Source organism: Myodes glareolus, chromosome X (assembly GCF_982192425.1).
Source record: "Myodes glareolus chromosome X, mMyoGla1.1, whole genome shotgun sequence".
NCBI classification, from domain to species: domain Eukaryota; kingdom Metazoa; phylum Chordata; class Mammalia; order Rodentia; family Cricetidae; genus Myodes; species Myodes glareolus.
In genome coordinates, this window is record NC_142053.1 from 125,684,113 (window position 1) to 125,697,079 (window position 12,967).

Below are 12,967 nucleotides of genomic sequence, written 5' to 3' on the forward strand. Positions count from 1 at the left end.
CTCAGATACTTAAATTGCTTGTACATCAAAGCAGCCTGCATCTGAGGGACTACAGCATTCCTCGCCCCCCCCCTTCCCGGCGCCATGAGCTGGTGGGGGAAGGGACGGATTTTTAACAAGTGCGTAGTTGATCTGGAGAGCGGGGCGGGGAGAACCATAGCGAGGCTCTCTGATTTCATTGGAGCACATCTCGCTCCCTGGTGCTTGCGCACTCCCAGCCACCCGCCCCTGGTCTAGTCTTTAGGTCTTCCGAATCGCTGGTACTTTTCCCATTGGATAAAACACTGCAAAAATGAGGGTGAGGGGTTTCTTCCCCTAGCTTTCCTCACAGCCAATCGCCCTGCAGTTTTCCTCTCATCACTGGGGCAGTCAGCCTGATGATTGGTGGGGACGAAGGGAGCCAATTAGAAAATGATGATGTGTAGTGTTGGCAAGCGGATTGCGTGAGAGAAGGCAGGGATTGAGGGAACGCTAACGCCACCTCCGAGGCCTGCAGCCAATGGTGGGCAGAACAGACGCCTTGCCAAGGAGTGGGCGGGGCCTCGGCGACTGGCGCTGTGGGAGGGGACGTCAGAGCGAGGTGGTGAGCAGAGCTGGTCGCGTGAGGTGTGGCGGCTCCGCTTCAAGTGTGACTGGTGGCGACGGCCTCGTCTGAGAGCAGAGAAGAGCCAGTGCGCTTCTCTGAGCTTTGAACGCGGTCACCATGGACCGCCCGGATGAGGGGCCTCCGGCCAAGACCCCCCGCCTGAGCAGCTCGGAACCCTGTCAGCTCGACCTACCGCCCCCGCCACCCCCGCCGCTCCTGCGACTGCCCCTGCCTCCACCTCAGCAGCGTCCGAGACCCCAGGAAGAAACCGAGGCTGCACAGGTGCTGGCTGACATGAGGGGGGTGGGCCCCACGCTGCCCCCACCACTGCCCTATGTCATTCTCGAGGAGGGAGGGATTCGTGCGTATTTTACCCTGGGTACTGGGAGTCCCGACTGGGATCCTACAGTGGAATCAGGATTCGGGGAGCCCCCTCCCACAGGGATCGTGGAAACACTCCCCTCTTCAGAAACCTCGGGGGGAAGCCTGGAAATTGACTTTCAGGTTGCAGAGCCCAGCAGCCTTGCTGGAGAGAAGGCCCTAGAAACCTGTAGCTTAGGGGGGTGGGGGCCCCAGATGTTAGTAGGTCCAAAGAGGAAGGAAGAGGCTATCATCATAGTGGAAGATGAGGATGAGGATGAAAAGGAAAGTATGAGGAGGCGGCTGCGATGGCGCAGAAGGAGGAGGAGGAAGCAGAGGAAGGTGAAGGAGAGCCGAGAGAGGAGTGCCCAGAGGATGGAAAGCATACTGCAGGCCCTGGAGAGCATTCAAATGGACCTGGAGGCGGTGAACATCAAGGCAGGCAAGGCCTTCCTGCGTCTCAAGCGCAAATTCATCCAGATGCGAAGACCCTTTTTGGAGCGCAGAGACCTCATCATCCAGCACATTCCAGGCTTCTGGGTCAAAGCAGTATCCTTCTCATCGATATTCATGGGCCAGAAGCCCATGACTGAAGGGGAGATGTGCAGAAGAGAAACAAGGGGTGTGGGGGAGGGTCGGAGATGGGAATGAATCTCCATTAGAAGATTCTAGATTGAGTGGAAGAGGGATGGCAAGAGGACAAAATAGAATAAAAACTGGACTGCAGATGGGAAAAGGGTAGCACCGTAACATTAAAGAAAATGGATCACAGACAGTAAAAGAGGGAGGGGTGACAGAGAAGGCACACAACTGGTAAACAGGATCACAGATAGTGAAAGGGGGGAAACGGAGGGAGGGCAAATGAACGTCATGAAAGGTGCTGAAATCACACAAGGCTCTGTACGCACGAGTCTCTGCTTAGATATCTAGAGACCTCAAAGCTGTCCACAGTACCTCCATTAGAGGGGAGAGGGTAGAACACCAGAAGAATCAGAAGACCACTTGGATGTGGAGATCAAGTGGTTAAATGGAGGAAAAGGTAGAACAGGAAGAATCCAATCTACTATTGATGACTGTTGTGCTCACCCCCAGGAAACCAGGAAACATATATGTAACATATTTGAAATACATAGGTTCACCATTTTAATAGAATTTATATAGATAGAAATACTTGGCCCATGATGCAAAGTGTCACATGATCACAGGCCCTCAGCAAATTCCATACCTAGATGTGAGGCAACAGGGCGTAAGCATACAAACCACCAGAGCCATTTATCTATCATGTGCATACTGACCATCAACCCCCGTCCATGTACCATCATGGAAATACAGGTTCTTGGTAACCAGATACATTATTACTTAGACCTGGGCTTTCAGCTCCCAGACACAGCATTTTGTGAACATAAGCACCTGTCACCAAGAGACACGGATCACATGAACATGGTCAGAGAGCCTTAGCATCCAGACATGCAGCAAATCTGAACCATGGCAAGGCTACCTAGCACTGGGGCTGGGCATTGATTGCATAAGCACTCATTTATTCCACATTTGTCACTCGGACACAGAAGGAACCCTCCTGCTCCGGCCTGTTTAGCTCTGCCCTCCTTCACATTGAACAGTAAATCCTTGACCTAAACTGCTCCACTCACTAGTTCCTCAACCACCCCAAAATTTCAATCTTGATCAACCAACGTGATGAAGACATTTTCCGCTACTTGACCAATCTTCAGGTCAGACCAAGGAGGAAAGCCAAGGAATCTGATCCTTAGAGGTGAGGGGGGGTGGGAAGGGCCACGGAAGGGATACATACCACCATTACCCCCACCCTGAGCAGGTACAGGATCTCAGACATATCTCCATGGGCTACAAGATGAAGCTATACTTCCAGACCAACCCATACTTTACAAACATGGTGATCGTCAAGGAGTTCCAGCGCAATCGCTCAGGTAAGCGTCAGTCCCAGAATAAATCAGTGGCTCCCATCTTACCATTTCTACTCTCTTCTGCATCTCTTCCTCTTTTTCTAGGCCGGCTGGTGTCTCATTCTACCCCGATACGTTGGCACCGGGGCCAGGAACCCCAGGCCTATAATCGCAGGAGCTATGACACCAGAGAAAGCTTCTTCAACTGGTTTTCCAACCACAGCCTCCCAGAAGCTGACAGAATTGCTGAGGTGAGGCCCCTCCTGGCATTGCCACGGAAAGCCTTCCCAGACTTGCCTCCGGATGCCTGAGAAATTGAGGGTGGGTTCTAGGGCTTATGCTCATGGCTCTTTTCCCTTTTCCCCGTCTCTTAACAGATTATCAAGAATGATCTATGGGTTAACCCAGTACGCTACTACATGAGAGGAACTGGCTACAGGACAAGCAGAAAGAAGCATGAAGGAAGGAACAGGTGATTCAAGAATTGGTGCCCGAGAGGTTTTCGTTTTGTTTTGTTTTGTTTTTAATGGGGCAGAGACTAAGCTAGTAAGGATTTAAAGAAGTGCAAGGGACCATTGAGATAATCTAACGCATTGTTTGCAAATGAGCAGTGATGCCTGAGATTACATAGTGGGGGGGGGCAATGGGACTTTCCCCCATTCTTAGAAGCCATAGTACCCTACTGCCTTCCCAGTTTCTCCCATTAACCTTATACTCAGCTTCAAACTTCCCTACAGGAAATTCAGGAATGCATATGAAATGGTGATCATGGAAGATGCTCATCACCCTTATGCCATTGAAGACATTCTCAGTGAAATCTCAGAAATTGATGAGATCACTGACAGTGAGACCATTCATGACATCAAGATCTCTGACTTCATGGAGACCACCGACTACTTTGAGACCACTGATAATGAGGTAACTGACGTCAATGAGACCCTGTGTGACAGCGAGAACCCTGACCATAATGAGGGCCCCAACAATAAGATCATTGACAACAAAGAGAGCAGTGCTGCAAGTACAGATGACAGCAGTGAGATCCCAGAAGAAAAGAACACCTATGACAGTGAGGATTCCAACATTGAGAAAGCTGACGGTGACAACGACAACCTAGGTGACAATCAGCAGGGTAATAATATCCAAGAGAGCAGTGATAGTGACAATGGAGATGAGGGCAGTGATGATGAAGATAATGATGGTAATGAAGGTGACAGTGAGGGCAGTGATTCTGATGGCAATGAGGGTGACAACGAGGGCAGTGATGATGATGACAGGGACATTAAGTACTATAAGAACGGCATTGAAGTCTTTGATAAGACTCTGGAGAACAGCACCAACCAGGATGACTATGAGGAGGAGGTCGAAATCATCTCTGAAGAATCAATGCAGGAAGAAGAGGAGGAGGCCAGTGAGGCAGGTGAGCTAGACCCCTCCCCCTTCCTCTCTCTTCTGAGAATGCCCAGGCTCTTTGGGCAGCTAGTGGTGAGGTAAACAGAATGTATGTTCTCTACACTCAGAGAGCAGAGCCGCTAATTTCACCTCAAGGTGTGGAAAAGGAGAAGGAGAGCTAGGGAAAGGAGGTATCATTTGAGCCCTTTCCACAGAATAGATCAGTACCCTAGACTGTTTGACAAAGCTTCCAAGATGATCGGAGGACCCTTGACCAGTTCTGAAAGCTGCTTCTCACAGAAAGGTTTACTAAGTAAATATGTTAGGCAAAAAAAAAAAAAATGCATACAATGTCCTCTCCCAGTTCTGAAAACCCTGTCTTTAAAAACCATATTTCACTTGACAGAACTGCACATTTCCCAGACTTCTTGACCACAGACCATGTTTCTTGTCCAACAATGTATGCATTTGGGGAACGCTCATGGAAGTCTGAGGGATAAAGCAGTAGTTAAGGTGATCCTCCGTTTAGTTCTGACCTGGAAGACTGCTAAAAGAGCCCATTTGAACCTGGCTATGGGCAGACAGAGGAGGGAGGAGCCAGCCCCTGAGGGAGGTTGAAAACACAGGGGAAACCATGACTGAAGGTTTGCTCAGGGGCTTCCTGGCAAACTTCCAATGAAGAAAGGCGCCCTACACGAAGAAAAGTGAAGCATTTAGTGAGTGAGCAGCCACATACATAGATTTGGGGGTAAGCTAGGGAAACTAAGAGAATTGTCTGTCTTCTTTGCCTCCCACCTGATAACATCTCTTTTCTCCAAAGATGGGAGGCAGGACTACCTAGCTCTAGAGTGGGGGTGGGGAACTGGACAGAAGAAGAACTAGAGTTTGTTTGAGTCACCCTAGGGGCAAAAAGTGACTGATGAGCATAAACCCAAGGCCTCGCTGAAGAAGAGACACACTTGAAGAATATGGGGGGCAGAGGGAGGAAAAGCTCCTTTCAGGAATATGTCCATTTTGACCAGGCAAAGATAAATGCTCTGCCTCCTGCCTTCCTGTTTTCCTGCCTCCCTCCAACTCCTCCAACTCCTTCAACTCCTTTGGGTTTGAATACAAACAATCTCAATGGCACTTCCTCTCCCTCCTGCCCCCAACCCCATGTCCTCTCTCTTACCCTCCCTGCTCCAAGCAGAGGCACTTGGCAAGTGGTCCCAGGCCCTCCAAAGTCACAGCTATTTGTTCTGTTCACTTTCCGAGGGGCGTCCGACCACGCTCCTCCTCCTCCCCTTCACAGGTGAGCTAAGCGAGGACAGCTATGAAGAGGAGCAAATCTTTGAAGAGGAAGGAAGTGAACTGAACTCAGAAGATTCTGATATCCAGGAGGTGTTGCCGGTCCCAAACACTTGGGCCAGCCTGGGGAAGAAAGGGAAAATGGGATAAACGTCTTACCCTTTGGGGGCTCTCTCTATATACCCCTATACCCTATCCCATTTGCCCTCCTCTTCAGCTAGGGCTGTGTGGCCCCACATTGCACTTCTGGGGACAGACCGACTTAATACACGGGTTTAAAGTTTATTTTTATGGTTTAGTAATTGCAGAGTTCTTATTTGGAGGAGGAATTACCCTCCCCTTTGGCCCTCCTCCCTGCAGGCTTCTGTGTGCTGCTAATCTTATTTATTGTGATGCCTTGGTCAGGGCCCCTCTAGCCCCCTTCTTGTGTGAGTGAGCATAGGCCCAAGCCCCTCTCTCTCCGTGCTGTGTAAACATCGTGATCACTAAGTGAGGAGTGCCGCCGTGACCTTCGTCACAACTGCGCAGTGGCCTCGAGACTCTGCTGCCGCCCCCTTCTCCGAAGTTTCTTTCCAACCGCTTTCTTCCCTTCACCGGCCCTGACCGCTAGCCCGCCTTAGTGTCTTTGCAAGGCAGCTTGGCCTTTGTGATATTCCTGCTCCCCAGAAGTTCCGCCCCTTTCCCCGTGATCCTTGACGAGCCTAATAAAACTGAGCAAATTAAAAGTGCCACTTGGAGTCTTTTGTCCGCCTCACTGCGCCATCCCTTCGCCAGCAGGAAACGCCCTGGCACGACGGTGGTACTGAACGGTTCCATGGCTCTGCGAGACTGCAAAAGCATTGCATCAGACCAATGCGGCTTGTCCTAGCCAATGAGTGGACGAGGTTGAGGGCGCCCCCTCCCACCCTCAGAGACCTTAGAAACCCAGCCAGGTAGGAGAGAGCTTCCCACGCCTTTCCCTCTGGCGCACGCGCAGAGAAATCCTGCGTCCTAGAACATCAATTTGGTGACTCATCTATTAATTTACAGTGCGTCAAACCATTTTTCAGGCCTAGTTGGAGATGGGTGTGGGGGAGCTATCTTTCTTTTTTCAGATATAGCTTTAAAAAAAAAAAGTCACGACAACAGTCTAGACAGCACAACCAAGTCACGAAGAAGTGCTCGCCTGTCTGGGAAGGTGGGGGTTACAGGGTTCCTGGCCTTGAGCCCAGTGGGGGAGGCAGGAAAAAAAGATGGCCTAGGTCGTGCAGTTTGCATTGAAAATAACGAAAAAGCAAGGAAAATTACTGTGTAGCCATGTGATGAGACGAACAGGCCCAGAGCTGGGAATCTAAAAGGCTGGCTTTGTCTGGGAGACCTTGGAAAGTGCTTAACATTATTTCAACAGACACCAGAAATGTTTACCATATTCACTCGATCATAATAACGACTAATTTCGAAATATTTTTATTATTTAAGATGTATTTCTTTTTATGTGTGTGGGTGTTCTGCTTGCATATATGTATGCACACCAATTGCGTGCCTGGTGCCCATAGAGGTCGGAAGAGGAAATCAGAACCTCTGGAACTGGAGTTACAGATAATTGTGAGCTGCCATTTGGATGCTGGGACCAGAAATTGGGTCTTCTGCAAGATCAGTAAGTGCTCGTAACCACTGAGCATCACTCCAGGCCCCTAGTTTAACTATTTTAACTATGTGTAGTATACATAGGTGGACGTAAGGGCAGGTGTTCAAGGGGGCAAGAGGCATCAGATTCCCTGCACCACCCTACCAATGGTGGTCTAGGAACCAAACTCTGATTCTCTGGAATCAGAAGCAATACATACTCTTAACCTCTTAACTTCAAGCCCCAAAGATGCCTTTTAAGTAAATACCCTAGTGAACTTTTCACCCAAACTTTTCATCCAAAGCCTTATTTTGCAGAACAGCTTTATCAAATTTGCGTTTTTGGAAATGCCCTCTGCTGATGGCCAGGAACACGGAAGGAGAGCCCTGTGGAAGTGGGCTTATCTGTACCTCAGATGAGAGTGGCATGCTGTGTACAAATTTGGAAATTTGTTCAGTTTTGGTTTTTTCTGTTTTTTGAGACAGGGTCTCTCTGTGTAGCCTTGGCTGTCCTGGAACTAGCTCTGTAGACCAGGCTGCCCTCGTACTCACAGAGCTCCGCCTAGCTCTACTTCTTTGTGTCCCAGCTGAATTCGGAATTTTGTTTGTTTGTTTGTGTTTGTTTTTTGAAGTAGGGTTTCTTTGTGTAACAGCCCTCTCAGTGCTGGAACTCACTTTGTTCGGGCTGACCTCGAATTCACAGAGATCCGCCTGCCTCTGCCTCCTGAGTGCTGGAATTTGGACATTTTTAAAAGATCCTTTTTTTATAAGTTTCAGAACAGTTTTAGATTTGAGAAATACTGCAAAAAAATATAGAGAAGTCTTGACTATCTCACAGCCAGTTTCCTTTATTATTTACATTCCACATTAGTCAATTTAGGAACCAATATCAACACATTATGATTATCCAAAGTCTGTATCTTATTTAGGCTTCCTTAGTTTTAACTATGGCCCTTTGCTATCTCAAGTTCTCATCCACAATACCACACTGTCCTTAATCGTCATGGCTGTCTCCTTAGGTTCCTCTTGCTTATGGCACTTTCGCAGTTTCCTTATCTTTTTGAGGCTCTGGAGTTGTCAAGAGTTGAACAGTATTTCGTAGAATGTCCTCTGACTGAGAACTATCCTTTATTTTCTACTTATTAAAGAGGGTTATGGGGTTAAGGGAGGAAGACCACAAATGTAACATGCCATTTTCATTGCATCCTATCAAAGGTAGATACTATCAATAGGACATCATTGTAGATCGTAACTTTGATCACCTGGCTGAAGCGATGCCTATGAGATTTATCTACCCTAAAGTTAATCTTTCCCCCTGTCCTGTACTTTGCAGAGAAGCTAAGTGTAGCCCGTGCTTTAAAAAATGAGGAATCATGCTCCTTTCACTTGTGAGAAAAATGCCTACATAAATTAACTGGAATTCTATTGCACAAAATCTCCCTGTTCCATAACAGCTTTTAGGATACTGGAATTGACAGCCTTTACTTATGGTAAGAGAGAAAATAAAGGAGTAGAGATGGTGCCAGGTTGCTGTGGGATCCTTGGCAAGGACCCTTCCCTTTCTGGCTCTCTTCTTTGACATGGCTTGAATGCTAGAGCTTAGAAATCGCTCTAGCTGTTCTCAGTAAATATTTTGGAGAAGAGATATAGATTCTGGTGACTCTGATTCTGACCTTGATTCACGTTGTCAAGAGTAAGGTAAACAGAATTGAGACTCAGAAGGGAGGAATGTCTTAGCCATGCATGGTGCTGCTCACCTGTAAGTACTCAGAAGGCTGATGCAGCAAGATTGCTTAAGCCCAGAATTCAAGTCCAACCTGAGCAACATAGAAATGTTCCATATAGTCTATATTCCTCAAAAGGAAAAACAAGCTATTACCAAAGGGGACTGGGTGGTGGCAGCGCACGCCTTTAATCCCATCACTTGGAAGGCAGGGGCAGGTGGATCTCTGGGAGTTTGAGGTCAGCCTGGTCTGCAGAGCGAGTTCCAGGACAGCTACACAGAGGGACCCTGTCTCAAAACCTTCTCCCAGAAAGGAAGAAAGAAAGAAAGAAAGAAAGAAAGAAAGAAAGAAAGAAAGAAAGAAAGAAAGAAAGAAAGAAAGAGGGAGGGAGGGAGGGAGGGAGGGAGGGAAGGAGGGAAGGAGGGAAGGAGGGAAAGAGGAAAAGAAAAAGAAAAAGGAATCAGGCATGATGTTGCACACCTTTATTCCCAGCATTCAGGAGGCAGAGACAGGCAAATCTCTGTGAGTTCGAGGCCAGCTTGGTTGCCTGATCTTTACAGATTGAGTTACAGGTCAACCAGGGCTGTTACACAGAGAAAGCCTGTCTCAAAAGAAAAACAAAAAAGAGGGCTGTCTTATCCAAGACTAGAGTTCATAGAAAAGAAATTTAACCAAGGCACCTTGTGGAGAATAAGGATATATATATCTCTGAACTATCTGAATCCAGTCCCAGTGAGCATGTGTGTGTGAAGGAGAAGGGAGAAGAGGTCTTAGGGGCAAAGTTCCTGGTGTGGACCAGAAAGGAAGTCAGCCTGACAAGAATAGCTCAGTCAGTCTAAAGGGGAGCAAGCCTGGTTCCTCTTGCCTCAATGTATCAAAATGAAGTAATTCCCTCATCCTCCCTAGCAGGTCTCAGTCCTCCCAATTAATATTTTAGCCTAATTATTCTGGCAAAAATCAGCCCAGGGGTAGCAACCAGCCTAAGATCCCAGGACAGAATCTAGCCTTGAAGCTAGTCTTTGAAGTCTAGTCTTCATCATTTTCTTCCCCAGTCAAATCCTCCGTTCTTCATTCAGGCATTTGAGACTCTGTTTTATCCACCCTATCCAAAAGGGACCCTGGTCTTCTGGGACACTCTTAGGAACCCATTATGGGAGTTTAATATGGTGGGCCAGAGTGTTTATGCCCTGAAGTGAAGCATGGAACCCAGAGTGACATCTTGTTACCTGTACCCTTTTTTCTCAATCTAGATCTTCAAAAGCAGGGTTAGAATGCTTTTAATGTCAAACCTAGCTCTAACATATAGCATACAGCAAGCATCAGAAAACATGGTCATCATTAGCTGCGACTGTAAAAAGAGAACCCAGGAAATGAATAATGATGGATCCCATGTATCCCAGGGCCTGTTCTCATGTTGAAACTACTTGTTTCTGTAGACTACACATTTTATAGCCTTCTGCCACAAGGGGTCCTGCTGTTGGGACCAAGATCTCCTGGTGTCATGGAAGTGCCAATCACCTTTGTAGACAGAATCAGAATGGCAGGGGCAAAACTAGATTCAGGAATGTCCCTCCTTAGGTGACCAAAAAAGCCAGCATTTGTTCACTCAATTGCTCATTTAGCACATACTCATTGGGTACCTACTATGTGCCCTAGACAGGGTAATAGGAATATAGGAAGAAAACAAGAGAAAACAATCTCTGTCCTATTGGAGCTCAGAGATCAAGTTCATTTTTTTTGTCATTTATCTCTTTTGTGACCTAGTGAATTCAGTCTATAGACTTTTCTCACAAAAAAAAATCTTTTAAAATCAGAAAAAATATCTAGAATTAGAAAGAAAGCCAAATATTGAAATATTAAAATACAGAAAAAATATGCTCTCTCTGTCTATATGTATATATATATATTGCCTATGAACCCATTAAATTGTAAGGTGATATGGTTTAATGACTACAATGATTATCATGATTTTAGATGTATTTTTATTTGTGTGTATACTCGTGTATGCTCTCAGGCCTTCACTCATGCGTGCTGTGCAAAGGTGTGCAGCATATGTGCTCAGGTTCCCATGAAGCCCAGAAGAAGGGTTCTGATCCCCTGGAGTTGGAGTTCCAGGCGAGTGACATTCATACTGGCACCCAAACTCAGCTCCTCGACAAGAACAGTGAGCACCTTTAACCAGTGAGTCAGCCCTCTCGCTCCCAATCATCATGCTTTTCAAACGTGAACTATAAATTTCAGAGATTACATATTTGAGATATCTGCAACTTTATATGATGGACAAATCCCCGATTAATACTGGTGACAATCACCAATATTATTAGTACTGTCAAAGTGAGTTACATTTTTTGGTTTTTGAAAACAGTACTTCTCTGTGTAGCCTTGGCTGTCCTGGACCTCAGTCAATAGACCAGGTTGGCCTCAAACTCAGAAATTCACCTGCCTCTGCCTCCCAAGTATGTGAGTTACATTCTTTGTTGAAAACATGCCAAATGTGGCTAAACAGAGAGGGGAAACAAAGATGTAAATTTGTTCCCATCCAAGTCATTCCTCCCTGTCCCCAAGCCCTATCCCCAGACTCTCCTGGAAGATCTGTGCTACTCAGATTAAAAACCTGCTCATAGAAGGAGCCTTCCTGGTCTCCTTTTCTTCTTAAACAGCTTTCCTTTAGAAGACAGAGGGCTGGGTTTTATTCTGGGTAACTGCTGCTCAATTTCAGGCCAGTAAGTTTGCCTCTTTTGGAAGGCAGCTATGCTCACCACTGTACCACCAACGCCCCACCAAGTTTGCCTCTTTAGGCCATAGCTTATTTTACTTGAATGGGGACTGACTGCTTATACGCCCAATTTAAAAATAAATAAATAAATAAACGCTGCCACGTATATTGGCTCACACCTTTAATCCCAGTATTCGGGAGGCAGAAGCAGGCCTGGTTTTCATGGCGAGTTCTAGGTCAGCTAGGGCTACAAAGTAGAGTCACATTTTTTTTTTCCTCCATGGATGGAATTAGGAACAGTGTTTACCTGGAAAGAGAAATAATCTGGGCTCAGAAACTCCTACAAGTGGGTGTGGAGCTATAGGAAACTGGGAACAGAGTCGTGGTGTTCTTAGCAAAAGCGGTGTAAGGGCAAAGTGCCTACAGAAAGAAAGAAGACGTCAGAAAAGTAGGAAGTCTATTCGGTGATTTGTATTTAGACTAGTTTCGGGTTTCCTGCGTGTTCACAAGCGACCCCCAGAAGGCCAGTCGAATGGACGGACCCTGAAAGAGGAGTGATCCTTTCCTGACCAGTGTTGTTAACGGACAGGCTTGGCTCATAAGCCAATCACACCCTCTAGAGGGTGGAGTTTTCATCAGTGCTTCCATCTCCAACCAATCTGAGGGAAGACAGAAGCGCACTCCTCCAATGGGAGTTGAGGAGCCCGCGGTAGTGATAGAGCCCCGATACCCTGCCATCGCTCCGCTGAGCGTCGCGTGAAGCATCCGTGATCTGCGAGATCTTGCTGTGGGCCAGGTATCCATTCTCCTGCGGCAGCTGTAGAACCTACGGAGGCTAGAGGTATCCCGCGAGAAGCAGTAAAGATGGGGTGGTGGGTGAGAGGGCGGCGGGAGGGGAGAGAACGACCCTAAACGCCTGTGGGGAGGGACCTGGCGCGCGCTTATACCTGGGCGGCCTTTCAACTCGAGGTCCGTGGGTGGTGGAGGATCTTTTTGCGTAGCAAAAAATAAAAAAAAAAAAAATTAAAAAAAAAGCGAATGCGCGTCCCCTCCAGACAGCACCCGGTGAGTACCAATGAACCCACCACCCATGCCCACCCTCTCTGAGCCTCTGGGGAAAAGATTCCGTGCAGGTCTGCTGCTCACGTGATTATCTGTGTTCCAGTCTTGACTCCATATCTGCCTCCCCCCCCCCAACATTTTCTGTCTCTCTCTCTCTTTCTCTGAGACGTACTAAGATATCCCAGATTCAGGAGGCCTAATCCTGACCAGAGCACTTAAAACCAGCTATGAAACTTTGAATTATCCACTTTACTCATCTGGGCCTCAGTTTCATCATCCGTCAAATGGGGTCTGTCTCTACCTGAGCCAATGCGCA

The 12,967-nt window shown here is 47.3% G+C and overlaps 2 protein-coding genes across 4 annotated transcripts in view; both read left to right on the top strand.

Moving 5' to 3' along the window:
* Nucleotides 1–564: 564 nt before the first annotated feature.
* On the top strand, nucleotides 565–6,272 carry Tspyl2 (TSPY like 2). Its single transcript, XM_048441657.3, has 7 exons — nucleotides 565–1,495; nucleotides 2,599–2,676; nucleotides 2,781–2,892; nucleotides 2,974–3,119; nucleotides 3,246–3,340; nucleotides 3,606–4,285; nucleotides 5,549–6,272. The coding sequence occupies exons 1-7, from the start codon at nucleotides 704–706 to the stop codon at nucleotides 5,692–5,694; spliced, it is 2,049 nt and encodes a 682-aa protein (XP_048297614.2). The 5' UTR covers nucleotides 565–703; the 3' UTR covers nucleotides 5,695–6,272.
* A 6,022-nt stretch (nucleotides 6,273–12,294) lies between these two features.
* The window catches only part of Kantr (KANTR integral membrane protein), a 31,454-nt gene continuing 30,781 nt past the window's right edge, over nucleotides 12,295–12,967 (top strand). Inside the window, exon 1 of one of the 3 annotated variants that reach the window (XM_085684929.2) lies at nucleotides 12,295–12,430. The gene's annotated coding sequence lies outside the window, so the exon portion shown is untranslated. The remainder of the gene's footprint in view (nucleotides 12,431–12,967) is intronic. The other 2 variants (XM_085684932.2, XM_085684930.2) reach the window with 2 other exon arrangements.

Excerpts from the sequence above, each read along its gene's own strand:
- Tspyl2 (XM_048441657.3), top strand. The coding sequence starts at position 704 with ATGGACCGCCCGGATGAGGGGCCTCCGGCCAAGACCCCCCGCCTGAGC. Across the intron at positions 3,120-3,245 it reads AAGCTGACAGAATTGCTGAG|ATTATCAAGAATGATCTATG; the intron begins GTGAGGCCCCTC and ends GTCTCTTAACAG. Across the intron at positions 4,286-5,548 it reads GGAGGAGGCCAGTGAGGCAG|GTGAGCTAAGCGAGGACAGC; the intron begins GTGAGCTAGACC and ends TCCCCTTCACAG.